The 27,306-nt window shown below is 59.6% G+C and overlaps 1 protein-coding gene across 1 annotated transcript in view; it reads right to left on the bottom strand.

The window, feature by feature from the left end:
- The window catches only part of PEPD (peptidase D), a 115,975-nt gene that overhangs the window by 3,985 nt on the left and 84,684 nt on the right, over positions 1-27,306 (bottom strand). Inside the window, 4 exon segments of the mRNA XM_006095976.3 lie at positions 303-487; positions 7,068-7,216; positions 16,357-16,434; positions 17,477-17,545. Coding sequence (XP_006096038.1) covers positions 303-487; positions 7,068-7,216; positions 16,357-16,434; positions 17,477-17,545 — 481 coding nt within the window.

Raw genomic sequence — 27,306 nt, 5'->3', positions numbered from 1 at the left:
ATGGCACACTGACCACACCCAGTGCACCGCCCAGGGCTCACTGTGCAGACACCGGCAGGCTCTGTGAGGCGGCCACTGGAGGAGGCATGCTCACAGAAACTCCCGCCTTGGCCTTGGGGGTGCGGACACTGTGGCAGCAGCCTGGACCAGGACCAACCAATAGGTGGAAGGGGAGGAGGGGCATGAGCCTTGCCTGACTCACTGCACTGCAGCTGTCTCCCAGAGCCCTAACCCACCCTGGGGAGTTCAGGCTCAGCGACAGCCCACAGGCAGGCTACTTGGGCCGACATGTGCACACTGACCTCTGGGTAGCCTCCCACGTCGTGCACATCAATGCCCAGGAAGTGGCCGAGCCCATGAGGCATGAACACGGCTCCCAGGTGGGCCTGGACCATGGCATCGATGCTGCCACTCAGGATGCCGATGCGGGCCAGCTCCTCCAGGTGGATGCGGTCAGCCAGGCGGTGCATGTCAGGCCACCAAACGCCTGCGGCTCAGAAGGAGGCTGCAGTAAGTTGTGGAGACTGGTGGCCCGGCCAGGGCTCCCCAGGGCAAGATTTGGGGGACACAGAGCCCTCACTGGCTGAGACGGGATGTCCTGAGGTGAGGGGCAGGGGTGATGAGGCTGGGTGCCCTCCATGCAGGGCTTTCCCAGCCACAGCTCTGGAACTTAACCCCACCTTCTCCACTGGGTCCTCAGAGGCAGGCTTCTGTCACCCATGGCCAGGGGCCTAGACAGGTGTGCTCCCAGGCCATGCTATCTGTCCCTGTCCCTGGCCAGTGTGTGCTTTGGGGGCCATGGGATCTCAGCCAGATCACTGGGCATCAGAAGGAGAGCTGAATGTCCCCATCAGTGGATGTGGGGGAGAGGGGCTGCAGGGAACCCCAGGAAGGCTCAGGCCCAAACATGCTCATGAGCCTCAGGCTGTGGGACCAGAGGAAGACATGGCTGGGGAGAGGGGCCCTTCTGCAGCCCCTTCCTCCCTCCCCTCCATGGGGCTGAATCTCTCTGGGAGCCACTGTAGGAGAACAAAGGTTTCTGGGGTGAAGGTACAGCTCGCACAGCCTCACGGGCTGGCTGGCAGGGTCTGTGGCCCCGCCTGCTACAAGCTCTGGGTGACCATCTCTGTGGCAGCCCAAACATCCAAGCCCCAGGCTGCTAATCAAACTCATCTTTGCCCCACATTTCTGGGGCAAAGGTCACTGTGGAGAGCATTCCCAGGCACTGAGTTTCGGGGTGAGCAGGCTCTCCAGGGCTCTGTGGCTCAGTCCTGCCTGGATCCCCAGGGGCCTTTGGGGGCCGCAGCCTGGGGCTTTTGGAGAGGCATGCTCAGCCCTGCCCATGGGCCCCACGGAGTCCACCTTCAGCCTTGCTCAAGGCGCTAGGCACGCAGCACAAGCACCACATAGGGACCTAGGCCAGTGAAGCTCCTTGCCCCACCTCACAAGGGCTGTTTGGGCAGGCCACGTGGCCCCAGGGCACCCAGGGCCAGGTGGACAGGGTGGGGGCCTGCACCTCTATACTGTGCTCTGGCCACAGAGGTGGTCAGCACCGGTCCATATAACCCCTTCCATGTGGCAACCCTGGCTCCCAAGACCCGCCTCTTCCGCGCCCCTCCCCTCCCTCCCCAGCCATATCCTGCTCTCTGCACAACCCATCACTGTGGATCTCCGCTGTAGGAGGGCAGCACTGGGATCCTGGACTGTGAGGGCTGCGCTGGTCCCTTGCTAGCCACGGCTGGGCCCCCAGGATCTGGCTGGTCTCAGGACTCTGAACCTCAGAGGACAGACGATGGCTCGAGGGGTAGAGGGAGATGGGACACAGGCCATCGCCTCTCAGACACTTGAGCTAGGCACCAGTCCCCCAGATGGGGTCCCTCCCCTGCTAGAGATAGAGGCCCCACAGGTGGGGTCTTGGGTGGGTGTAGGCACAGGGCTAGTCCAACCTCTTGGGTCCCCAGGATCCAGGCTCTGAGCAGGTGGGTGGGGTGGCACCCTGGCTAGTTCACACGGCAGTGGCCAGTCCAGGGCCCGAGGTGCAGGGAGACCAGGGTGGAAGACACCGAGGCCTGTCCCTAGAGACAGAGCACCTCCTTGGAGCCCAGCCCTGTTCTACACACCTTGGCCCGCAAGGTACCGAGGTGGGGGTGGTGTCCTGGGGTCTGGAGTCTGGCTACTCTCTCCGTGGAGGGAGAGCCCAGCCTGCACCCCAGCTGGAGCCGGGGTGGGAGCCTTTTCTTAATGGATGGCATCCTGAAACGAAGACCCGGGACACTGATGCCAGCTCTGCTGTGACCAGGGCAAACCTTCGCCTCTGTGAGCCTCCGAGGCCTCCTGTGTCAACATGCCCCGTGGTGCCTGGAGAGCTGGCTGCAGAAGCACCTTCCAGGGGACTGGGTCACATTCCCCGCCAACGGCCATAAGCCACTATTCACCCATCACTTGTGTCCAGCCAGACCCTGGGTCCACTTTCTGTTCACTCGTGGGCCACAAGCGGGGTCTGCTTCAGCCTTGGACCACTGCTCTTCTCCAAGACAGACAACCTCACCTCCCCCACCCGCTCCCCAGGCAAGGCCACCCTGTGCCAGAAGCACACTGAGGTCTTTCTGCCTCAGGCCCTTTGCAGACCGGGCCTGACCTGAGACTCCTCATCCTTGGGGACTCGGCATAAAAGTCAGCCCCGCCCTGGAGTCCTTCCCCACTCACTCTCTTCGCTGTCCCAGTGATTTCTCTCCTTGTTCCTAATCCCCTAGACTGGGCTGCCTCCCGCTCCTCCTGTGACCTCCAGGAGAGCGATGCCCCCCCTCCTATCCCCCCGCCCCTGGGCCTGGCAGAGTGAGTGCCAGTTCAGGGGAGAGTGCACCGCCTGTTCTCCTTCCGCCAGAGGCTCCTAGCTTAAAAGGGCCCCGAAGCAGCTCTGCACACTTGGGAGGCCAGCCCCTGGGCTGAAGGGCATCCTGTGTGGTAGCTGATGCCCCAACCCCAGTGCAGCGCCGTCTCTTTGGCGGGGCCTTCTCCCAATGCCCAAAGAGAGCCCCCAGAAGCAGCCTGCCTTCGGACCTGGCAGCTTCCACAGTGGGCCTGGCCTCGGCAGAGGGGGATCAGGTATAAATCATGCTCGTGCTGGCAGCTCGGCTCCTCTCCTGTCCTCGTGGCCCCTTGTGGGGCCGGACGTGTGGGCCCAGGCGGTCCCCACGGCGCCTCTAGTCTTCCTCGCCTGCAGGCCCTCGGGAAGGCCTTGCACACTGCGCTCTTGGCCGGGAGTGAGAGTTTCTGCCTGTGTGTGGTTAGGGTTGTGACAGTGACTAAACCTCCAGCAACTTGGCCCAGCGTCTGGCCCGGATGGTGGTTACGACACCCATGGCCAAGGCAAGGGTCCCTGAAGTGTGTGGAGGCTGCTGTAGGGGTGGGGTGGGCACAAATGGAGGGGGTCCCCACCGCCTAGGCCCAGCCCACAGTTCGAGGCCCATGCCCTGACTCCCGGGCTCCCTGCGCCTCAGCAGCTCACAGGCCCCTCGGAGCCCACACAGCCCGGCCAGAAGCCATCAGAGGTCCCCCAAGCCTGCTCATACTGGGGACACCACATTGGGGGTCACACTGCAGAGATAGATGCCATCTGCCTCCAGCACACACCAAATCTTGTCCTGTCGTCCCGAACATCTCCTGAATCTGAAGCCCCCCACCCCTCCTGCTTCCTTCCCATTCCTTGCAATGCCTCACCCCCCCTATCCCCTCACCCTGCCTAAGGCCTGGACACCAAGGCCACTTCTTTAGAATACAGGTCAGACGGGGCCAGTCCGTGTCCCGAGGACAGAGCCCTGAGTCCCTCAGCCCAGCTCCCGTCTCCAGCCTCACCTCATCCACTCCCGGGCCAACAGCACTGAGAGCGCTGCCTCCACTTGCTGCTTCCTTAGCCGGGACCACCCTCCAAGGTCCTTCCTTCCCAGACTCACTCTCATTCCTCCTGTGGGCCTGTTGAAGCTTTCTCCAGGAAGCCCTCCCAGACTGCCCTCTCCGTGCACACTGGCAGAGCTGTGCCCTGGTTACAGCCTCTGAGCACTGAGAGGCGGGACCTGTGCCTGCTCCATGCCAGGTACACGTGTGGCCTGTGTATGAACCCCAGCCGTCTTCGTGGCTCTCCTGCAGCCAGCGCTGTCACCTCGTGGGCCAGGGTTTGGATGTGCACCCACCCCACCCCTCTGTGCACTCAGACCCCAGGTGGCAGGGTAACCTCTAGGTCTGTGCCCCATCACCTGCCTATTGATTCAGAGGGACCAGCCCCCAGTATGTATGCAGCGCAGCCCCAGGTCACCAGCTGGTCTTCTGTGCCGACCTGGTCCCCCTCAGACCACACCTTGCCCTGATGAGCTGGAAGCCTGCTGGGCCTTCTGCTGGGGCTGGTTCCCAGAGCCTTAGCGGCATCCATCACAGCCTTGGGGCCTCCTGCCCAGAGTGTGACAGCCTGGGGGCTCGGAGGCCCTGAGCCAAGATCCCCCCTCCCCCAGCTCCTCAGCTGCATCCTCAGAGTCACTTCCAGACAGAGAGCTCACTTCATCCTAAGACAATGGCCCTCCAGGGATGATATATGAGCCAGGCCCTGGGGGGTGCAGGAGGGGAGGCTTAGGGCAGGGGTCCCAAGGCAGGCCCTGTGGGCTGCAGGGAGCTGCCTGGCAGGCTCAGCTGGCCCCGGGATGAGGGCCTCCAGCCCACCCCCCTCAGACCCCTGCCTGCTGCCAGGATCTCTGGGGACCCTCTCTCTGCAGAAGGGCAGGATAGTGTGTGCCCAAGTTGCAGGCGCCTGGATGCTGAGTCGAACGTGGCTGCCTTGCTCAGTGTCCTCGTGGTCCCTCCCCCCGCACCCTGGCCGAGCGCCCCGCAGGAGTAAATGAGGCCAGGGTGGGCGGGAACTCACCGCTGTCCCATAGCAAGCAGGAGGGCTTCCTAGGCCAGAGGGACCACACAGCGCCCAGAGACAGCCCTCCTGCCGCAGAGGGCACCTGTGGTCTGGGTGGCGCGCTGTCCCCGCACCTCTGTCAGCCGACCCCCAAGGTCCTCGCCATCTTTAAGGAGAGGCCTGAGGAGAGTCCAACCCCTGCCCCACTGAGGGATACAGAGCCCGCAAAGGTGCCTGACCACAGGCCACAGGAGCCACGGGAGCCAGCACGGCTCCCGGTGCCCTTCTCCCACCCGGCCACCTCGGCTCTCACAGCATCCTCTCCTGTGGTCTGGCCCACCCGGAGCCAAGGCACTTCCCATAGGCAGCCAGAACCCTGACACCAGGGGCAGAGCCAGAAGTGGGGGCAGCTGCACACAACCGCACAGGTTGTACGTGGAATGACAAAGGGGTTGCTCACGCACACTGAGACACAACTGCTTCTACAGACCATGAAGGGCCCCAGAGCCCAGTGCGTGGTCTGCACCACCCGTGTGGGAGCCTGGGGGCGGGGCTCAGGAGGGCGGCCCTGCAGCCCCAGGCCAAGGTGACCAGGGTGGGTGGTGAACAAGGAGGGAGAGGGAGGTGCACTGGGTGCTGGGAAGTGGGAGGTGAGGCTGCAAGAGACCTGGGTGTTTAAGGGGAACCTCAGTGCTCTAGGGTGACTGGAGGGACTGGGTTTGCCGAACAGCCCAGGCAAACCCTTTCACTGCATCTGAAATGCTTACACAAATGACTGATGTGCTCATCCCTGGGGTGTGAAGAGAGGAGACCAGCACTTGGGGTGGCGGCTTCACAGAGGCTGTGTCTACAGGCAATGGGGTGCATGCCGGCTTACCAGTAAAGGTCAGAGCACGGAAAGGTCACAGCAAGCACTTCCTTCTCCCCAAGCCGCTGGCCCAGTGGTCTGTCCTGCACCTCCTCCGTGGACTGAAGCGCACGCGAATCTGCCTCTCACTGCCTCCTTCCTCTCGCAGGAGAGGGCCCTGGCCGCCCCATCCTGCACTTGTCTTCACACGACAGTCCCCCGGGAGCTACCCCGCAGTAATGAGGACAAACTGCTGCTTTTCAGACAGACAATCAGCACAGATGCCGTTTGCTTACGCAGCCGCGAAACCAGGCAAGTCCCGGCAACATTGTCCCCCACAGAAGCTGACGTTTAGGTTTCCTTGTCTTCCTTTTGGGACATTTCCGAGCTCGTCCTGGGACTCATCTGGTCACCAAGCTCTGTTCTCGTTGGACAAGTGAGGGTGTGGAGTGGGGCCTGGTGTCCCCCAGCACCCCTCCCTGGCTCCCCAGCTTCTAACAAGGGGGGAGGAGGGACCCAGGGCAGGCAGGGACCATCCTGCTCACATGCACCTCCTCGGAAGACAGTTGCCGAGGGCCCCTCAAAAGCAGCACTCGGCTGTAAGTCACCCCAGCAACTGTCTGTGGGGCCACGGGCTGTGGAGCAAATGCAGAGCCGCCGGTGCTGGGCCTGCAGGAAGCCCAGTGGGGCTTTCACACTCGGGCTCAGGACCTCTTCCTCTCTTTCCTTTTTAAAATGAATTCTCAGAGGGATGCAAATCTAACTGCCACAGTCCCACTCACTGAGTATGAGCTCAGAGTCAGGTCTTCAAGGCCTGTCACGGCCAAGCCCCCCATGGCCCCACAGCCTCTGCCTGTTTCCCCGAATACTGGAGGGACACTCGGTGCCCGCCAGACCCAGTGCAGCTGCTGGCCCCGAGCAAGAGGGCACCGCACGTTCACCCAGGTGCCAGTGTCCAGAACTGGCCAAGTCGTGCCTGCCATGAACTCCACGCTGGGACACGGCAGGGAATGTGCTGACACCCCAGTGGCCAGGGCAGGCAGGGGATGTGCAGGTGGAGGTCAGATGGCACATGGGGCGACCTGGGCCGAGCTCTGACTCGCAGCTCTGTCCCTGCGCGGCAGCCAGCCCCCTTTCCAGGAGTGGCCCTGGGGCCCCGACACGACCTGAGCCTTGCTGGCTGCTCATGCGAGGCGGAGATAGACTCATATGGTCAAATGTTAGACCTGCTTCTCTGTGGTGCCCCCACATCAGAGAGCAGGGCCAGGCACATCGCCGCCTCCAACCCCACGCCAGGTGGCCCTCCCGCAGGCCCCCTGCCCTCACCTGGCTTCATGGAGCTCATGACGGCACGGCAGCTCCGCAGCACCGCCTCGTAGATGGCCTTCTGGTCTTCGGTGAACTTGCCATTGGCAGGAAAGGAGCACGTGATGTCAGAAGAGAAGCAGTAATACTCGCCGCCCATGTCAAATAGGCTGTGGGGAGAAGGCGGCATGAGGCCAGTGGGGTGCTCGGGAACACCCCTGCCCATCGCTTTCCTCCCACCCAGCGCTCAAGGGCAAATCAGGGGGCTGAGCCCGAGCCGTCTCACGCTATGACTAGTTTGGGCAGCAGCTGGGGGCCTCCTACCCCAATGTCTTCTCACGGTGCACGAGCAGCAAAGGAACCCTGCCCGTCCCGGGAGACCTCTGATCCCAGAGCAGGAAGACCCTGGGCACACCCCGCCCTCCAGCACCTCTGCTGCCCAGGCCACTGGATGCTCGGCAGTGGAGACTCACTTGGAGAATGAGGGAGGGAGAGAGGTGTCCCCAGGACCCTCCACCACCTGGCCTCCACGTGAGCATCCAACAGACCCTCCCAGGACTGCCCTGCTCCCAGCACAGGGCATGGCTGCAGCCCAGAGGCAAAGTACGTGGGCCTGGACAGGGCCCTTAGGATGGAAGCACTTGTCTGACAAGGAACATGGGCTGAGACACACCGCCTGCCTCTCGCAGGCCCAGTGTCTCTGAAAACCCAGCAATAGGTCTGCTTCAGCTCTGGCCAGAGCAGAGTGTCCCTCTCCCTGCTGGGATGGACAGATGTGCTCTGCAGGGCCTGACAGAGGGAGAGCCGCCGCGTCCAGCAGGGTTTTCCAGGGGCCTGGTCAGCCGCACACCACCCTTGGGCTGGCCAGAGCCCCAGCGTTCCCAGGGGCAGAGCGGGACCAGCAGGCCCGGAGGGAAGGAGTGGAGACAGAGGATGGACGAGGCCTGGAGCTGGCGGCATAAGCCAGTCGTGGCAGGTCGGTGCTGGGACAGATGGCCGGCCGCTGAGTCAGGAGGACAGGCCGCGATGACCTGCCCTCTGGACATCCCGTGACAGGGTCAGGAGTAGGCTAAGCCGCGCTCCCACACCCTTGCTGCCAGACTGTGCACACAGGGCCCTCAGGCCTCAGGACCCTCGCCCCCTCCACAGTGGAGTGGGACAGAACACACAGGGGCTCCTGGATCCAGGCATGGCTCCCACTGGGCCACCAGGCTGACTAGGGCCCGGATGGAAGGAGTAGGGTGCTCAGACAGAGCGCCCCTCCCCGTCTTGTCCCACCGGAGCACTCGGCAGGCTGCTCAAGGAAAGCACAGGGTGGGCGCCCACCAGCCCCTCACCCTTCACAGGGTTGGGACCAAGCTGAGGGACATGGTTTGGCCCCAGGCCTGAGATCCTGCGGACCACAGAGCCAGGTGGAGCTGATATGGAGGGGCTGGCGTGCGTGACGGGCTGGAGCCCCGCTCGGCTTGGTGCCTGGCTGCCAGCTCCCCGTGGGGGCCGGTCTGCAGCCACACATATTCTGGGAACCCGAGCGAGTGCAGGGGCAGAGCCGTGCCTTCCACTCCTACAAGGGCCTCTCACCCAAACCCAAATTCTAAAGGTCAACACAGCCACTCAAAGAACGTTCTAGAAGCTGCCTGTGTCTTTGGGGGCCCCTACCCCACGGTAGAGTGGGGGACTCCAGCCCAGCTCGTGGAGCAGGGGGCAGGCCACGTGGCGTGACAGGCAGCACCAAAACAGATTTTTAAAGGAAAACACTGAAAGCTCAGGATCCCCGGGTATTTTGCTGGAATACAAAGTTCCTAGCTGGGCACCCTTTAATCTCCCGTCTTTTTCCAATTGCAAAACACCACAAGCAGTGTCAACAGTGCAAAAACCACCAGATAACACCTCAGGTGACTCTCAGCCCCCAGCAGCATACAGGGGAACTGTGGGTTAGGTCAAAGTCACAGGATCGAGGGGGCCCTGGGCCTCACTTGAGGTGACCCGCCCACGCCCGGTGTGGGAGCCGGGATGATAAAACAGAGAGGCCCTGAAGAGAAACGCCGGGCACCTGTTCCCCAGGAGGCTGCAGATGCAACAGGTTTGGGCCAGCCGCTCCCTGCAGATTGACTCCTGCCCAGGGCTGGCTGGGAAGATGGGTACATCTTTCCTCTAACTACTGAGGCTCTGAGTCGGGGGTCATCAGCTGAGAGACCAGACAGAGATGGGTTCTCCTGTCCTGGCTCCAGCACTTGGCCTTCAGAGCCTCAGTGTTCCCGCCTTTAAAATGGGGACAGCCACAGTGCTGCAGGCTTGTCCTCTCGGGGCCAGCGTGCAGGCAGGCATGGGACAGAGCTGCGTGGGGCCCTGGGCCAGTGTCACCGGGAGCAGAGCATTTTCATCCGGGTTCCTCGGAGGCAAGAAAGGAAAATGGTTTGTGGCTTGTTGTTCAGAACATGCAGGAATGGATGTAAGACAGGAGCGTGGGGGACACAGATGCCGGGGCCGCCACATCAGAAGGCGCCCCGCAGCAGCACCCTGGGCACGGATCTCAAAGAAACACAGAAATTGCACTGTTTAAACAACCAGGAAGCCCCAGAGCACACAGATGCTACAGACACCTAACAGTGAACACGAGGCTTCCCAGGCAGACAAGACGACGGAGTCCCCCGCTCTGCTCAACAACCCAGAGAGCACGGGGTGCGGGTGCACGGAGGGACTCGGCCGGCCTGGCCTTATCACTGAGATTCTCCAAGGCCTCAGCTGTATATTTTGTTTTAAAATCATCCGCTTTCTGGAGAAGGAAGTGCACAAGCAGCCGGCAGCTCCATCCTGCCCAGCGACGCGCAAGCACGGGGCTCAAGTCTATTTTCGTGCTCTCAGTTCCCTATCTTTCTGCTTAAAAAAAAAAAAAAAATCCCTCCCCCCCGCCCCCCCCCCCGAAGTTCCTGCACACATGAGTTATTCAGATTCAAGCCATTCTGGAACCAGGGACGAAAGCCATCTCTTTTATAAATCATCTCCCGCTCGCTCCTCTGTGTCCACTTCACCCGTCCTCTGAACGCAAGCTGACGATGGAGAATTCAGTCATACTTTGGCTCAGCCGAGGACGCAGGGTCCCTCCTCCCTGGCTGCCTGGAGACACCACCAGGAACCCTACCATCCTTGGCTGCGTGAATGTGTGTGATAATGTAAGACATCTGGGGAGATATTACACATCTCCAAGCAACATGCTGGCCTCCCGTTCCTCACATGTGTTCATCTGCTTCTATTTCTGGCTGGGATGAGAGGTTCTGTCTTCCGTTGGCTCCTCCCGGGCAGCTTCATGCCCGGGCTACCTGCCACCACAGGCCCACCCAGCCCCTCCCCAGCCCCTCAGCTCCCCCGGTCCCACTGCAGGGACCAGCCAGCCCACAGGCAGGCGGCCTACAAGCTGACTTGGCCAGTGACGAGGTTGGGAGCAGTTGGGGGAAGGCTGCAGTGCTTACACAAGGGCCACTCTGCACTCAGCATGTAGCTTCATTTTAACCTCCTGAGTTGTGGCCAACACTCACTACCTCTCACCCAAGACTGATGCGTACATGCACGTGTGTGCACGCATACACCCAGCCCTGAGGACAGGAGCATTTCAGACCCCAACTTGCAGCCACCCAGTGTGCGTTCGAGGCCAGGCCAGGGGATTTCTGAACAGCAGGAAACCCTCGCTTCCCTTCAGACCTTAGCGTGAGACAGAAAGGAAGGCGTACCGGTCACTTCCAGCTTATGGGCCGCAGTGGGCAGCCCCTGCAGAGAGGCCCCTGAGCCAGCCGCCCACTCCCAGCCAGACGCTCTGTGAGTGCCAAGCCCAGGTGTGCCCAGGGGGCAAAGACCATCACTGGAGTCCTGGAGGTTCCCTCTGGGCCACAGGCTGACCACCAAGTAGACCTCTTCCCAGTGCCTTCGGGCATCCCTGCTCCCCAACCCAGCCACGCGACAGTGCCCCCGAGGGGCAGGAAGACAGGAAAGCCAAGCAGCAGCTCCCACGGCCAGCAATCCCAGCACATTTGGGGGCAAGAGCAGGTGCGGGCTGGGGCCTCCTGAGTGTCTGGAAAGAACTGCGGTCTGTTCTACAGGGAACAGGGCAGGAGCAGAGCAGCAATGTGGGCCACGTCCCCAGGAAGGACACTGCAGGCACCTGGTCTGGTGTGTGGGTGGGACGCAGTGGCTGCCCAGCCCTAGGGCTTGCTGCCACCGCAGCACAGTGGGGCCAAGGCTGGGAGCAGGGCAGCGGCCTCCGTGGGGGTGGCAGTGAGTCGGCGTCACGCGCGCAGCACATGCTGCGCTTCACTTTTTGGTCAGCAGTGTCCCGTGGTGTCTGTGAGCACCCGGGCCGTCTGGACCAGAGCTTTTCACACTGGGCTGTGAAGTCATCTGAGTGGGGTGTGGGTAAGAAACATACACTAAATGGATGGGGAGAAAGCACATGGTCAGGGTGCCTGGTGGAGCCTGGTGCGTGTGTGTGTGTGTGCACGAATGGTGCTGCTCACCAGACAGAACACTGCAGGCAACGGCCACGGGGCTGGACAGATGGCTGACCAGAGCTGTGCCCACCTGAGAGTGTTCCTGAGGACTGGGCGCCTCCTTTAGATCTTGTGATCCTCAGGATGGGGTGGCTGGGGACAACCAGGTGTCCCTCTGAAGGAAAGGAAGGTGGAGGGGCCTGGGCTGGACTTGGCCTGGCCTGGGGGTGACACTCGTCCTGTAAAGCCCACTGGGGCATCAGGCACCAGGAAAAGAGGGGCACAGACGCCCCCCACCCCAGCCCCTGGCCAGCTGGGGAGGAGTCCCAGCCCACATCTGCACTTCTGCAGGCCGCAGTGTGCAGACACCAGGCAGATATCAGACCAAGCGGCCGACAGGGTGATGGATGTCTGTGACAGAGACGCAGGCTGCTGTCCACAGACAGAGGGGGCAAGTTGAGGGTGAGCTTCCCAAGCAGTTTAAACTAATGTCCAGGCCACATAAAAGCTGTGGAATTAGCAGGGAACTAACTTGAGAGAAGGGGCAGGAAGGAGCCAGCTGGTAACAGCGCTATGAGCAGGAAAAGGGTGGACAGTTGGGAAAAGAGCCTGCCCTGGCCATGACCCTTCATCTGCCGGAGGGAAGGGCAGGGCAGCTGGTAGGGAAGGGCTCTGATGCCACCTCAGCTCGGGGATGTGCCATGGGCAGCGGTTGGAGCAGCACATACCACCTACATGCCGGCCAGGGTTCAGGGTCTTCAAGGGAGGAAACTGGTAGCTCCTATGCGTCTGGGCAGAGAAGTGGGGCTTTGCTGGACGTGAGCGGTGCCCCCCTCTTCGCTGGTCAGCAGGGCAAGGCGTGTGAGAGCTGGGCTTCAGGCTGCCAGAATCGGGGCAAGGAGACAGATGGGGCCCTAGTCCCACGACAGGGCTGGAGCAGGAAAGGCTGGCTGCTGAGTGTGAGGCTGGGACCGGTCTCTTCCCCTAACTGGGCTGGCTGCACCCCTCCCAGCCCCCAGGACACAGAAGACCAAAGCCAGCAGGGAGAAGGCCCAGCCCACATGTCCCGAGACTGTGCTGCCCTCTTCTGGCCAGTGCTGGCAGGTCTGGCTCACTACCCACCAGCCACATCCTGCCTGCAGCTGGGCAACCCAGGCCTGCGAATCCTTAGATGGTGCTTTGAAGGTTCTGAGAAGGGCCACAGGGCATCCTACCCCAGGGACCACTCCTCCGCATGATCAGATGGAGGTGGCAGGTGAGGAGGGGTGTCCCAGCTGTTTTCCAAATCAGAGCCCATTGGAAGCACACCTTCCCACCTGTCCCGAGGGGTGAACCTGCTGACGGGACCAGGAGAGGCGGGGTGCCACAAGGTTGGCCTCAGATCCCCCAAGTCCAGCACAAGAGTGGGCCCAACTCTAGGTGCACTGCTTCCCAGTGGATTTAAACATGGACACTGGCGCCCCCTAGTGGCGCACGGGCAGCATGCCAGTTCTCGGCACCTCCACCCACTTCGGAGGCTCCGGTTTCCAAAGGCCAGGCTGTTTTGGGAGGATTGGGCAAATGCACGAGGGCGCAGAGGATGGTGCGGGCAATAAGGAGCTGGCATGGGGTGAGGTGCGGGCCTTGAAATGCTCTGTGCAGCTCTCGGGTGACAATTCTGAGGTTCTGCGGTGGGGTAAGAACTTACAGGCCCCAATCTCCAGGGTGCTGACTGAGGCTGACAGGGGCCATGGCCCGGCTCCAGGGAAGCTCCTGGTACTGAAAGGACAGAGGCGTGGGAGGTGGGCCTGGCCAGCTTCAGGCTCCACCTGGCACGCACCCAGAGCACAGTTAGGGGGCTGAAAACACAAAGCAGGCACACCACGTGACGCGAGGGCTATCTGTGCACACACCGGGCCTGGTGGCTCTCACCTCCAGCTTGTCTGGGAACCAGCTGCCGGAGCACAGGGAGGAGAGGCCCCGACCTGCTGGCTCGGGGGGGATGGCCACTGTGCTGCAGCTCTTACCTGCCTGGGCCACGCTGGGCAGGCTCCACGCTCAGCACAGTCACTGAACCCTCCCAGAGCTACGTGCTATGTTACCCTCAATGACGACAGAGAAACTGAGGCTGAGGGACGGCCACTCAGCTGGGGAAGGCAGGGACCTGAACTGGGGACCCTCTGTGCTCATTATCACACAGCCCTGCCCCTCTCAGGCTCCCTGTGTGTGTGGGGGGTGGGGAGGGTGTCTAGGACTCTGGGGAGAGGGATAGAAAGGGCTGGTGCACTCAGCACTCACTCCCCACTCCCCACCTTATCCGGTCAAGTCTGACTCACCTGGACCAGTTCCGCTCCCCAAACAGCCCCTGTGTTAAGGTATTTTTGGGGCATTTTTGGCAGACACTGAGGGGCTGGGACACAGAGCGTCACTGCTCTGGGAGATTCGGCTTCAGGAAGCATTCTGCACTCTGCTCACATTTTGGTTTCATACCTTATGATGAAGTGCCATGGCTTTTATGTTGGGATAACAGAGTGATTTATTATTTACCAAATGCAGTGGGCGCTCGACAGATCAATTTCAATAAAACAATGGCTTATAAACGCTGCCAGCAATCTGGCCAAAGCAGTAATCAACAAAACATGTTGTTCTAAATGCTTCATAATAAATTGACTATAATAAACTCATAATTATTCTACTGGCTACATTTCAAAGTTGGCACTAGAAAAATAAAATCACCAATTTGGGCTTGGCATTAACATCCAAGGGATTCCTTGGATCACTTCTGTCTCTAAGCTGTGACCAGGAGACGCAGGTGCCAGTGCTGCCCAGGAGGACTGAGGGCACAGCACCTGGGCTGGGGGGAGGCCTGATGTCTGCTGCGCCCTGGTCAGCCAGGCCCACCCCGCGGGGGCCACCCCAGGATCAGAGCTGGGACCGGCTCTCCGGGGTGAAGACACTCCCTGGGGCAAATCAAGACGGGAGCAGAGAAGCAGCCACTTCCTCTGGGTGTGCCGGGCTCAGACAGAAACACTCCCGCCCTCCGGCTGGCCAGGGCTGCCCCGGAACAGCTGGGACCATTGTTGTGGCCGGACCCAGACCCTGCCTGGGGCCTGGCTTCCCACGTCCTGTCCTCCCAGCCAGAATGGGCCACAGAGTCAAAGAACATCAGGAAACATTGCAGGAGTCAAGAGTCCTTGAAGAGGCCAGGCGGTCTCTCCTTGGGGCCAACAGGGCTCAGCCAAGGCCCAGGGGGCAGGGCCGGCCCCTCTGTTTCCTCAGTCACCCGCTGAGCCCAGTCTGAGGCAGCCAACCCTTCCCAAACCCCCTGGCCCTGCACTTGGACCTGGTCCTCTCCTGTGTCACAGTGACCTCGCCTGCACGTGGTCACTTGTGGGAGCAGGGTGCCTCTGGTGCCAGGCCCAGGGGAGGGCCTGTCCAGGCTGCACGCCCTCGGTCCAGGGCAGTTGGACACTCAAAGAGGGTCACAGAGAGCAGCAGGGCTCCAGGCCCAGGCCCCCGAGGAGAGGGCACACGTGGTTTCTGCACCGCGCAGTCCCGAGAGGTGTGTGCTACCTCCACTCACAGATGCGTAAACTGAGGCTCAGAGAAGGAACTAAGTGGTTTGTTTCCTTCCTGAGGGCTGAGTTGGGCTCCTACCAACTGTGGCCTGAGAAAGACTATCCCGTCCAGCTACTGACCCCGGGTGACTGAAGAGACTTGGCCAGTCACAAAGCCTGGTATGCCCTGTGGGAGGGGGACCCTGGGACACAGTAGGTTCCCCAAAACACTTGGCAGTGACAACTCAGAGCACGCCTCTCAGTTGATGCCCCCAGATGGACATGGCTGGGGATCCCCGGGCACAGGCTCCCCACTCCTTGCTGTAGGGCTGGGTCACACGTGCATGAGGCAGGGGTTTGGAACTCCAGCTCGGGGACAGACGAGCAGGGCACACACGGAGAGGAAGCCCGGCACCGCCTGGAAGCCGGCAGGGGGAGCCTTGCTCAGGTGCCTCAGCAGCAGGAGGGAAAGGCTCCAAAGACCCGGGAGGGACAGTGAACATGCCCCACGCTGCCCTCACCTGTGGTCCATGGCCACAGCACGATGTCGAAGGCCACGACAGGCCAGCCTGTGGGGCTTGTGGCCTCTGGGAAGCTCTCAGAAGCCCTATGGCAGCCGGGACTGGCCCGCCTGATGTCTGGGTGGTGAAGAGGACAGGAGATGGGGGCCTGGTCCAGGTCTGAGAGACACCCACAGACCCCTCCCAAGGCCCAGAGCAGAGGCCCAGCAAGGTGGGGCCCAGGCCCAGATCCGAGGGTCCCACCCACACTGCTTAGTCATGGCTCCACGAGGAGCTGGGAGCACATCAAACTGCTCAGAAAAGGCGCGTGAACAGCCGTGGGGCGAAGCAGCACCTCCAACCTCCTGAACTAATGGCCGCTCATGCCCAGGGTCCTGCGGCCGAGGCTGCCAAGTCTCAGAGGGGCAGAGGTGCCCCCCCCCCCCAAGCACCGAGACAGAGGTGTCAGTGTGTTGGCGCTAATGCAGAGGTCAGAGGGCAGGGCCGGGGGACAGTTCAGCCCCTCTTCAGAGAGCCCGCCTCCCAGGTCCCCAAGCCCCGCAGCACCGGTCCCCGCCCCTCGGGGCTCCCTCGCTCCTGGAGAGGGGGCACCACGCCGGCCGGTGTCCGTGGCAGAGGAGCCTGGGCCCAGAGCAGGACCAGGCCTCGCTGCGGTCAACCCTCGCAGGGTGGAACCCAGAGGCCCGGGTTAGTCACTCTTGAGTTGGGTCCCACGTGGCCCCGCCCTTCACACACAGAGCAGGGCAGGGCAGCTCAGGCTGGCCTTACTCACCACATGTCTCCATCCCGGATGGTCCGGTCGTTGGGGGCCCCGGCGTGTCCGTAGTGCAGTATGGCCGAGTTCTCACCACTGCAGAGGGGAGGGGAGGTCAACAGCTGGTCCTCACCACAGGCCCCAGGGCTGGGCCCCAGCACCTGCCTCACGGGCAGGACGATACCCGGATGCAGAGGCCAAGGGTGGCTGGATCAGGCCCACAGCCTGCGGTCACTACAGTCACACACTGGGGGGCAGCCTCTCGGCTTGAGGGCCCCCCTACAGGGCTGCCCTGCTGGTGCTGCTCGGGCCGGTGCTGCTCGGGCCGGTGCTGGGGGTGGGTCTGGTGCGGACAGCATGCGTGAAGAACAGAATGGGGAGCCCAGGGAAGCCTCCTTTCTTGGTGGCTGAAGGGACAGGGGAGGTCCCCTGGGAGGGGCTTGGGCGCAGCTGGGCCGCCGGAAGTCCAGCTGGGACGCAGACGGCACCGGGCTTCGCGCTCCTCTGCTCAAGAGAACGTTCCTCATGAGCGATGCCTTTAAGAAAAAAAGGACTTTTCTTCTGTCCAAAGGAAAGAAACTCACCTGGGTGTAATATTTATGGCCCTGTTTGGGAGTCTCAGGAATCATAAAAGTAGAAATAATGATTTTTCTCTATCTACCAGAGAACATTTCCAAGGACTGACACGTTCACATGTATTATTCATGTGCCGAGGACGCGTGCATCGCCGGCTCCGTCCTGGCTGAGTGGGGCCAGACCATCTGACCGGAGAGGCAGGGGATAAGGGGGCCACCCACAGCCAGGCATGCCCCTCAAACACATACCTATAAACACACACACACACACACACACACGCACGCACTCCACACAGAAGCCCAACATGCCGGGAGTGTGCCTGTGGGGGAGGGGGGAGGAGGCCATGGTGGCCAGGCTGCCTCCTCCACGCAGCACTCCCAGAGCAGGCAGAGTCAACCTCCGCTCCTGGGGGCCTTCGGAGGAGAAGTAACTTCCAAGCTTAGGTGGGCACTGGTGTGAGCATGGGAGTGAGCAGGTGCATCTAAGCTGGGGGACGGTGGGACCCCTCCCTTTCCCGTAATCCCTCCGCAATCATCCCCACGTGGCCAGGATGCCCACTTACCTGCCGCAGATGCAGGTGTAGGAGCTGTGGCGCATGCCGCCCCGGGAGTAGCAGTAGTGCTCGAAGAGGCTGCAGGAGAGGGGAGACAAGTCAGGGTGCTGAGTCATCACAGCCTGCATGGCCCCTGCGAGGCCTGAGCTCCCGGCATCGCTCCGTGAGGCTGAAGCTGAAGTCCAGGGTCAGCCACCGAGCACAGAGGTCAGTGCGGAGGGAACAAGGCCAGAGGAGCTTGCCGCCTGCAACACTGTGGCGCTGCCCAGCCTGCCAGGCCCATCGAGGACAGCCCTGGCCCTGTGGGGAGATGGGCTGACGTAGGGGCCACAGTTTCTGCGGGGCTGGAGGTAGTATCTTCCTGTGACTCCCAAGTCCAGTGGCCACACCCCGCCACTGGGAGGGGCTGGACAAGGCCAGGGAGGAACATAAAAGCTCTCCCAGCCCCTGCGCTGGACTCACCTGGGGTGATGGGGGCAGGGGCCTGACCGCAGGGAGGGGCGCAGGGGAAAGACAGCAGGAGCTGCTGGGCATTGGCCTGGAGGATGGGGGCGAGGGACATGCAGAAGGAGCAGGACAGGGCGGTCTCCAGGAAGGTGGAGAGAGGCAGGGCCTGGGTGGGGCAGGTCCTGCTTCTCCGGACTTGGGACAAGCCCCACCAGCCACACCCACACCCACACCCACACCCACATCACATCAGCAGTGCTGAACCCTTGGAAGCCAGGATGGCAAGAACTCTGGGGAGGCGAGGACGCTACCCCTCCCTCAACCAGATGCCTTAGGAACTGGGAGGGGGGCTTGTCTCTTTGTAGGACCCAGAACTCCAAGGGCCCAGGCTCTACAGAACCCAGCTGGAGACGCGGTGATGGTGGGGACTGCCCTCACCCCTCCTGAGGCCTGGGCAACAGCTCAGGCCCTGCCCTCCAGTGGCCCTGCCCTGCCCACCCACCACCAAGGCAGGGGGACCAATCACAGGGCTGTGCCGCCCCCACCCCGCCTCCCGGTCTTCAGAGCACAGAGGCCCTAGGAGCATTGTGGTGAGTCTGCTCTGACAGTCTAGGCCTGTTTTAGAGAACGTCTGTATGGAGGAGTCTAACCTTCCAGGCACTGTAAACACCAATTATGCATAATTGTCACGATCGATCGGGTATGAAGCAGTTGTTGGTCGGTTCGCTCGGCTTTCCTATTTGCCTTATGAACCTCATGGCTGGGTATCTGTGAGCGAGATATTTCCTCAAGAGAAAGGATTTCAGGAATTGCCAGGGAGGTGAGGAGAGCGCACGTTCCCGGTCACAGCAAGAGCACTCAGCTGGCTGCCATTGACTTCAGCCTCAGTCCCAGAGGCCGTGGGGACGGCAAGACCAAGTCACAGCGGGAGAGTGGCCACAGCCCGCACCCTCCATGCAGCAAGCCCTCCTGCCCGCCTGGACAACGAGACTCAGAGCTGGACACGCCGTGGAGCAGAGGTGCTCCCTGGGCTTTGAGAGAAGCTCAGACAGAAGCAGACCTCAGGGTGCACGGCTGTTCTGAGGTGAGGGGGACAGCGGGCCTCTGTTGAAGCCGAGGGCAGGCAGAGGGTGCGAAGGAGCAGGCAAGCAAGTTCCCCAGCAGCCGGAGGAGACGGGTGGGGCTGGCTCCCTCCTGCAGCCAATCCCAGCAGCAGGCACTGCTCTACTGTGTAATTTACTCGGAGAAACAGCCTTCGTGGCTTTCTTTTATGAAAAAAGCAATTGAGAGTAAAAGGCACAGCTTGTAGAAGCTCCAAACTAAGGACCGGCTGACCCAGCTTTCACCCGCAGCCACCGCTGCACCGGCTCATCTCCCCGCCACGCGGACACTCACACACCCACAGGAAGGGCTGCAAAGACAGGGGAGTGGCCACATGCTGAAAGTTTACAGGATCTGAAGTTCTTCCATTTGGACTTCAGCACCTAATTTGTTTTAAAATGAACTTTCCTAACATGACGTGAGGACAAACATGATGTGAGCATGATGTGCTCTGGTGGCAATAACAGGTGACTGCAACGGGCCCAGGCTTTCTGCTCACACTCCTCCGCGGGCGGACCCTCTCTCTGGGCCTCGGTCTGTCTGTGGACACGGGAAGGCGCCCAAGTTCTGGGGCAGGTGTGGTGGCTCAGGGGCCTGTGGAAGACGCCAGTCTGACATATTTCTGACTTTCGAGGGGTTGGGAGAGAGGAGTGGACACGCGACCAAGCATGTCTTGCAATCCACATGGCCGACTCGAGGCTCCGCACAGCTCGGCCAGCGCTCGGCAGGCACAGTCACAAGGACACACTGCAGCGGCGGAGCCACCTGGTTCCCACGGGAGGCCACAGAGACCCTCCAGACCTTTACACAAAATATGGTAAACGGAGCCAGAAGAGGGTGCACCACAGGGCCTGAGTTCTGACTGACACAGCCTATGGCCACTCAGTCACAACAACATGAGGGCAGAGCATGTAACTGGAAACCTCCCCCCAACACGTGGAGGTACTGCATGAAATACCACCAGCAGCGGTCACAGGACAGGAACAGGGAGGCTGGAAAGGAAGGGAACTGAAGGCCTTGGCTTCCACGGCCAGGTGGGGACAGCAGCAAGACCCTGGGCACACGAGAGGTAGGGGCTAGACCTGAGCCCCACCCCCACATAGAGTTGGGGCCCTGGCAGGGGTGCACCCTCAGCAAAAGTGTAGACCTGGGAGAAAATTCATGAGCATCACAGGAGGCAATCAGGAAGCCTGCCTGGGCTCTGGGGAAAATAAAGAACATTCTCTCAGATTTCATAGCACGGTCTGTCCTCCATGGGGTTCAGATTCAGGTGTGAACTACCTCATGGTTTGGAAACGGTCCCTGACTGGCGACACCTGGAGCACTGGGTAGGAGCAGACACAAAACCAAACTGGACATTTGCACCCTCGACCCAGGCCAGCCAGGATCTGCACACGTGCACGAGTGTGTGCAGGCACGCACACACACACACACACACATGCACACAGGCATGCATACATGTACACAGCACAATATACACATGTACACACGTGTACACATATACACACATGCATATATACATCCCACTTACACTGAACATGAACTCACAATCCGGAAATAGTTCACCAGAGTTGTCAGACACAGCAAGCAGCAGGCTTAGACCCTGAGAACTTCTGGTAACAGAATCCTCAGATGGAGATGATCCACACATAGAAAATAATGCCTACAAGTACAGCTTGATAACAGGTCGGGCAGGTTTTATGAAGAACCAGCAGCCTCACACACACCCTGCTGCTTTGTGGTCCCCGAAGCTTTCCTCCTGTGGCCGTTCTTCTAATATCCTCACCTATAAATTCACAAGCAGGACACGGGTAGAGAATGCTCTGCATCCAGGCATAAATGAGAAGCTGGGAGTAACCTGGGAGTCTGTGCTGTGAGTAAGGAGGCAGAGGGGCAGGCCCATCTGTCAGAGTCTGGAGATGACTGATGGGCAGGGACAGCGAATTCTGGGGCCCAGACCTGCAGGAACCGTGTCTCCAGGGACAGCACCACTGGGCCTCCCTCTGGGCCTAGCTCCTTCCTCTGAAGTTGATCATCTGATGAGGAGATAGACACAGCCCTATACAATCACATCAGCTGCCCAAGATAAGGGCAGAAGGGCTGCCCTGGCAGCAAGAATCCCCAGCTATCAGCACAAGCGTGAGCCAGCCAGGGCGGTCAGCAGGGGCAGTGGGCCACATCATCCCCTCCCAGGCCAGGCCTGGATGCACGTCAGGCTGCCAGGAGGCCAGGCCAGGAACATCAGCATGGAAGGGAGGTGGGCAGGGTGGTGGAAGCCACTGGGCTGAGCAGAGGGCCTAGGAGAGCGGACAGTTAGGACACAGGGTTATGAATCTGGGCAGGGGCCAGAGCGTGGGGGCTGAGGTGTTAGAAGCCACATGCAGTGTCTTCCTGGGCCCGGGTGGCAGCCCAGCCGCTGTCACTGCAGTCTTCCTGGATGCCCTCGGGCCTGTGGGTTCCCCACTGCCCTGCCCTGGGCCTCACACCCAGCCTCCTGGGGCACTGCTCAACACTGACGCCAAAGCCAACACGGACGCTCTGCCTCTTACCAGCAGTACGTATGGCTCCTCCGTGCCTGTTTCCTCATCTGTATAATGTGATAACCGTACCTCACACAGGTGCCATTAATGTGCAGATCCACGGCCCGGACACCCATACCCGCCATCCCAGCACAGCCAGGCTCTCTAGGGTGCAGCATCTCCAGGATAAACTGACGTGCACACGGGGCTTCCCTTGACCCAGGGCAGCTCAGCACACGGTTCCTTCCCAGATGCCTCTGCTCCCCCACCCCCTCACATTCCCAGAGTCCCAGTTCCTTTAACAGAGTTCTCTGTGGGCCTTCTGAGGAGTGGTGAAAGGCGGGGGTGGGGGCCTGCCCCGCCCCTCCGCTCCCCAGACCTCTGGGTAAGGAAAGACACAGAGAATGCTAGGGAGCCACCACCGAGACTCCGAGCATGTTTTAGATAAGCAAGTAGCAATCACATGGTCTGTTGCCAAGAAGAGACTGATTTAAAGCCCTGGACTAAACTCAGAAATGCATTATTAATAAAGCAGTGCTCACGGCACAGCTTCGAGACCGCACCAACGGGGACCACCAGGGAGCCAGACCCTCTGCAAGGCTGCAGTGGCCGTCTCCACCAGCGGCAGCTTTCTTCCTTCCTGATGTTCCCTGAGTCCCTTCCCTGCTCCCCCCGATACCTCCCCCCACCCGCTGCCCCAGTACTGGACCAGGGCCGGCATCATCTTACGACCCAAGACCTCCCTCGGGGGCTTGGAGGGTATGTGGCACTGGGCGTGCTGGGCCTGACAACTGGATGAAACAGACTCACTAGCCCCACTCCCTGCCCAGGCCACTCTCCCGACTCCTCAGCTGCTGCCAGGGTCCCATCCATAGCACCCCGGATCGAAGGTCTGCACTGGAGGGGACGGGGTGGGGGGGGGGAGCAGGCCTTGGGCTCATGTAGAACTCAGCCAATGCAGGCCCTGCTGCCTACTCTGTCTGATACTTGGGGCAGGTGACACAGCCCCTCCAAGAAGAAAAACCAAACAGCCACCTGCAACATTTAGCATTTACAACAATCCTTCCAGGAGAGCAGCCATTTTCCTACTTCTCAGATGAGGAAACTTCCACTCAGAGCGGCCATGTGCGGGGGTCATGAATCTGTGTGGGAGCTTGGAGTCCATGCACGGTTTCTGACTCCCATGGCTCCAAGGTTTCAGGCCTGCAGTGGCAGGGACTGGGACAGCACCTGCCAGCAGGACAAGGCTCCTGCTCCGTAAGCACTGGGGGTGGCTGCTGCTCTGCTACTCCTTCCAGAGCCCGGGCCTCACATCTAAGCCGAAGACAGGTCTGCCAGGACGAAGGGCCCTGCACACTCCCAGGGTGGCGGTGCCTCAGGCGGGCTGGTGGCAAGAGGGGCTGGTGCCTCGGGAGAGGCTTGGGGAGGCAGAGGCCCTGGAAGGGGAGAATCCACCAACCAGAGGCAAGGACAGCAGAAAGACGGTGGTGGTCACGGCAGGCAGGCACGGAGCACGGGAGAGAAGCCACTCGCTCTGTCCCCGAGAGTGGCTTATCAAGGTAGGAGATAATTAGCATTTTAATTGGATAATTGGGAATTCTAAATTGCCTATCTTGTATTAAGCATAACTGAGGACATAACATGACATTCAATTAACAAATATTCCCCTTTATTCTTGACATGCTTGACTGGGTGGAGTTTTTTAGCTCCTTGGTATCGGTTACTGGGTAGTTGTCGAAGCCCTGGCTGCATCAGGCTGCTAGTAAATCTGATACATGTGCACATGTGTGTATGCCGACACAGACACACACACACACGCATGAAAGGTCCTAGAAATTCTCTACACAAAGGAAATAGTAAAAATAAAATAAAAATCACCCATAACCTTATTCTCCAGAGATAACCTCTATTCAATTTTTGTTGACCATCCTTCCAAGCCTTTTTTATGCATAAGCACAGATTTTTAACACTGTAAACATTTTTTTAAAGTCGCCTTTTAACGGACTCTGACACACATATAGAAAAGGGCCTGAAATCATAAGGACCCAGCACAGTGATCTGCACAAACTGTGTCCCCAGAAGCCGCTCTGAGGCAGTCTCCCCTCCCACAGACAGCCTGACTTCTCACACCGAGGTCGGCTCCCCTCACGAACTTGACTTGATGTAAATGGAATCCAACAGGTCCTGCGTCTGGCTGCTGCTCTGCACCTTGCAGGCGGAGCCCGGGAGGTGGGGGGGGGGGTCGCTTTCCCATCCTCAGGGCGTGCCACGGAGCCTCGGCTGGCGAGCATTCTGGTTGTTTCCGGACTGTGACCGGCACAAGCAGTGCTGTTGTGGATGCTCCTGCCAGTCTTTGGGGACACATGTGCATGTGTCTCCATCAAGCATGTAGCCAGGAGAGGAAATGCAGTGTCCCAGCGTTTTGTGTAGGTTCAGCTTAGGAGATAAAGCCAGTATTTCCAGGTAATTGCATCAATTTATTCATCGGCTTTTACCTTCTACTTCATACCTGTGCACGGGGCCAACTGAGCCCACAAGAATCTGTAAGGACAAATGGTCCCACCCGTCTGGATGTTCCAGGGAAGGTTGTTGCTAAAATTCCTGGAAACAATAGATATAGGTTCATACTATTTTCCTTTCCAAAGCTCTCACCGTGTCCAGAATCAGACGACTTCTCCCACTATACTGCTTGTCCCTGGTGCAGCTGCCATCCTTTTGCTGGTCAATGGTGACAGTGGTCTATTGGTCCCCCTGCTTCAGCTCTTGTCCCCTACAGAGCGTGCTCCACAGAGGGGTCATTTCACAACTGAAGGGACTCCTCTGATCAAACTCGACGCTGGCTTCCCATGAGCAGCCTGCCTCCCTCTCACTTCCACTGCGACCCCCTCTCGTCTTCTCAGTCTGTCTCCTTGCTGCTCCTGGGACCACCAGGCCAGCTCCCCTCGCAGGGCCGCTGAGTGCACCCCGTTCTTTCTGCCGGAGTGTCTGTCCCAGAGGTCCACAGCTTCCCCTTCAGGTCTCCCCTCCATTGTCTCCTTCTCAGGGATGCCTGTCCTGAGCCCCCTTAGCCCTCACCACTATCGAACATATTATCCCATCCATCAGTCTGTCCATCCATCCATCCGTCCATCCTCTCTCACCTTCCATTAGGCTGGGGTTTTGTCTATTTCCTTCACTGTAGGAGCCCCAGAGCCTGGAATAGTGCCTGGTATACAGGAGGTTTTCAGTGCTTTTCTGCTGATTGACCGAACAAGTGAACAGTTGTGTGGGCAGTACCACAGCCTGCAATTTACTTGACCAATTCCACACCATTAGACACCTAGGTGGCTTCCACCTCCGTGTTCCCACTGACCCCCTGGCCATGTGCCTTTCACTGCTTTCGGGCTAAATCGCTAAAAGTAGAATTGCGGAGCATGTGCACATTTTTGAGTCTCAGGGCAGGTTCTGCCAAAGGACCCAAGAAAACCCGTAAGGCTTTTGCGCCGAGCAGCACTGCGGGACTGTCTGCCCACAGGACAGCAAATCTGACAGGCAAACAAAACATTGTTTCCTTCTCTCATCACTAACTGGCAAGTGTGAACATGCTTTGTGTTTCTGTCCTCAAACTGCTTCCTTTCTGAATGGCCTGTTTCTTTCTTAGAAAACTGAATGTTTACCTACCTTATTGGTCCTTAAGGGGTTTATATATGAAGGGTACCAGTGGTTCTGACTGACATCTGTGTAACAGGTGGCTGGCCACATCCGACCCCTCTAGTACCTTCTCTGCTAATTCCCCCAGGGCACCTGGGGCAGGAGCTGCAGACAGGGCAGAACATGAGGGGGCCAGATGGTAACCACACACAGGGCTCAAGGGGGAAATTCTACCTCTGTGAACCCAGACCCCTCTGGAGCTGACGCCCGAGTAAGCGAGAGGCCCGGCTCTGGAAGAGCTGAGTAACATGGGCACAATTTGCCCGCCTTATGCTGGGATCAACGCTGTTCACATCAGACCCAGTCTCACCAGTCCTTGCTGACGTCAGTAGTAACCCCTTTCTTGGCCCCAAACTGAAAACTCTCCCTTTAAAAATGCACTAGGCTGCCCCAGGAATCATTTAGGCCAAATGCAGGCAGGGAGGCGGGAGAGAGTCCTTGTTTACCACAATTCAGAGGCTATTTCCCCCCTGGGACACCAACACCCCCTCTTCCCCAGGATGCCCCAGGGAGTGAAGCCCGGTGTATGGGGAGCCTTCTGAGGGCGGGGGTGGGGAAAGGACTAGACAGGGTGGGACTCTCTTTGAGCTAGCTCTTCCCAGAGCATGGTAGGAACCCATGAGACGGGGTACGCCAATAAATACATTTTATGCATTAGATATTTAAAGTGTTAATCTTTCATTTATGGTGAATCATACTGGGTTTTACTCATGACAGAGAAATAAAGCTTTCTTTAAAAAAATGTATTTTTTTAAAAAAGTAAAGGAACTATTAAGCAAATAAAACACTACAGGTGGACAAGGGTTTAGTAGAAATTGTGAGGGTGTCACATGAACAGTGAATGCCAATAGATTCTGCTTTGAGGCCCCTGTGAGGCACAGCCGGTTTCTAGTTCTGGGGGACACACTGAGCCAGTTTCTAGCTCTGGGGGGCACTCTGAGCCAGTTTCTAGTTCTGGGGGGCACACTGAGCCAGTTTCTAGCTCTGGGGGGCACTCTGAGCCGGTTTCTAGCTCTGGGGGGCACTCTGAGCCGGTTCTAGTTCTGGGGGGCACACTGAGCCAGTTTCTAGCTCTGGGGGGCACTCTGAGCCGGTTCTAGTTCTGGGGGGCACACTGAGCCGGTTTCTAGTTCTGGGGAGGCACACTGAGCTGGTTTCTAGTTCTGGGGGGCACACTTTGATCCAGAAGCTCCTCAGTCCGCAGATGGCATGAGCGTCTTTGGCAAACAGCTGGTGAGAGAGATCCCGAGCCCAGGTTCTTTCCTGTGCCCCAACCTGCTCCCGGCTCAGCAGCCTCGGACACCAGGTCAGTGTGGACCCTGTAGACAAAAGGCCAAACAGGCCCCTGAGGGAACAAAACCACCCAGCAAACCTGGCTGCTGGGGCCTCAGACACAGGTGCCAAGCACTTAGCGCGAGTTGCTCCACTACCAAGCGCTTCCCCTCGGCCAGAACCTGGCCGCACCTCCCTTCATTTCACAGCTCATCCTCAGTTCAGGTCGTTACATTGAAGCATCCATCCTATCTAATAAAAGACAAAAGGGTAATTAACCGTACCTCTGCTACGCTTCCCATTAGCTAATCAGGGCGATATGCAAATTAACCCAACCAAGATGGCAGCCGGCAGCCACGCAGCTGAAGCGAACAGGAGACTTGCTTGCTCCAGTGATGGAGGAAGCCAAGGTTCCCCGCCTGCCGTGGCCCGGCTCTGAGCCGGAAAGCAACAATGTTTCAATTATAGAAGCTAAACAAACCCCAGATATCTGCTTTCAGCAGGCCGCAGCCTCAGAGCTGGGAGCGCCAGTGACGGCAACAATGTTTCAATTATAGAAGGTAAATAAATCCCAGAAAAAAAAAAGAAAAGAAAAAAAGGAGAGGCTGGGAGCTTCAGTCACCTGCCAGCCTGAAAACGGCCCTCAGCCCCTCACCCAAACTGGCCAGGCACCCCAGTGGGGACCCCCACCCTAAAGGGGGTGTGGGCCAGCCTGAAAACAGCCATCAGCCCCTCATCCAGGCTGGCCAGGCACCCAGTGGGGACCCCCACCCTGTAGGGGGTGTGACCAGCTGCAAACAGCCATCAGCC

This window comes from Myotis lucifugus, unplaced genomic scaffold (genome assembly GCF_000147115.1).
Source record: "Myotis lucifugus unplaced genomic scaffold, Myoluc2.0 scaffold_164, whole genome shotgun sequence".
Lineage (NCBI taxonomy): Eukaryota > Metazoa > Chordata > Mammalia > Chiroptera > Vespertilionidae > Myotis > Myotis lucifugus.
Note: the sequence above shows the minus strand (reverse complement) of the source record. Positions and strands in the feature narration are given on the sequence as shown.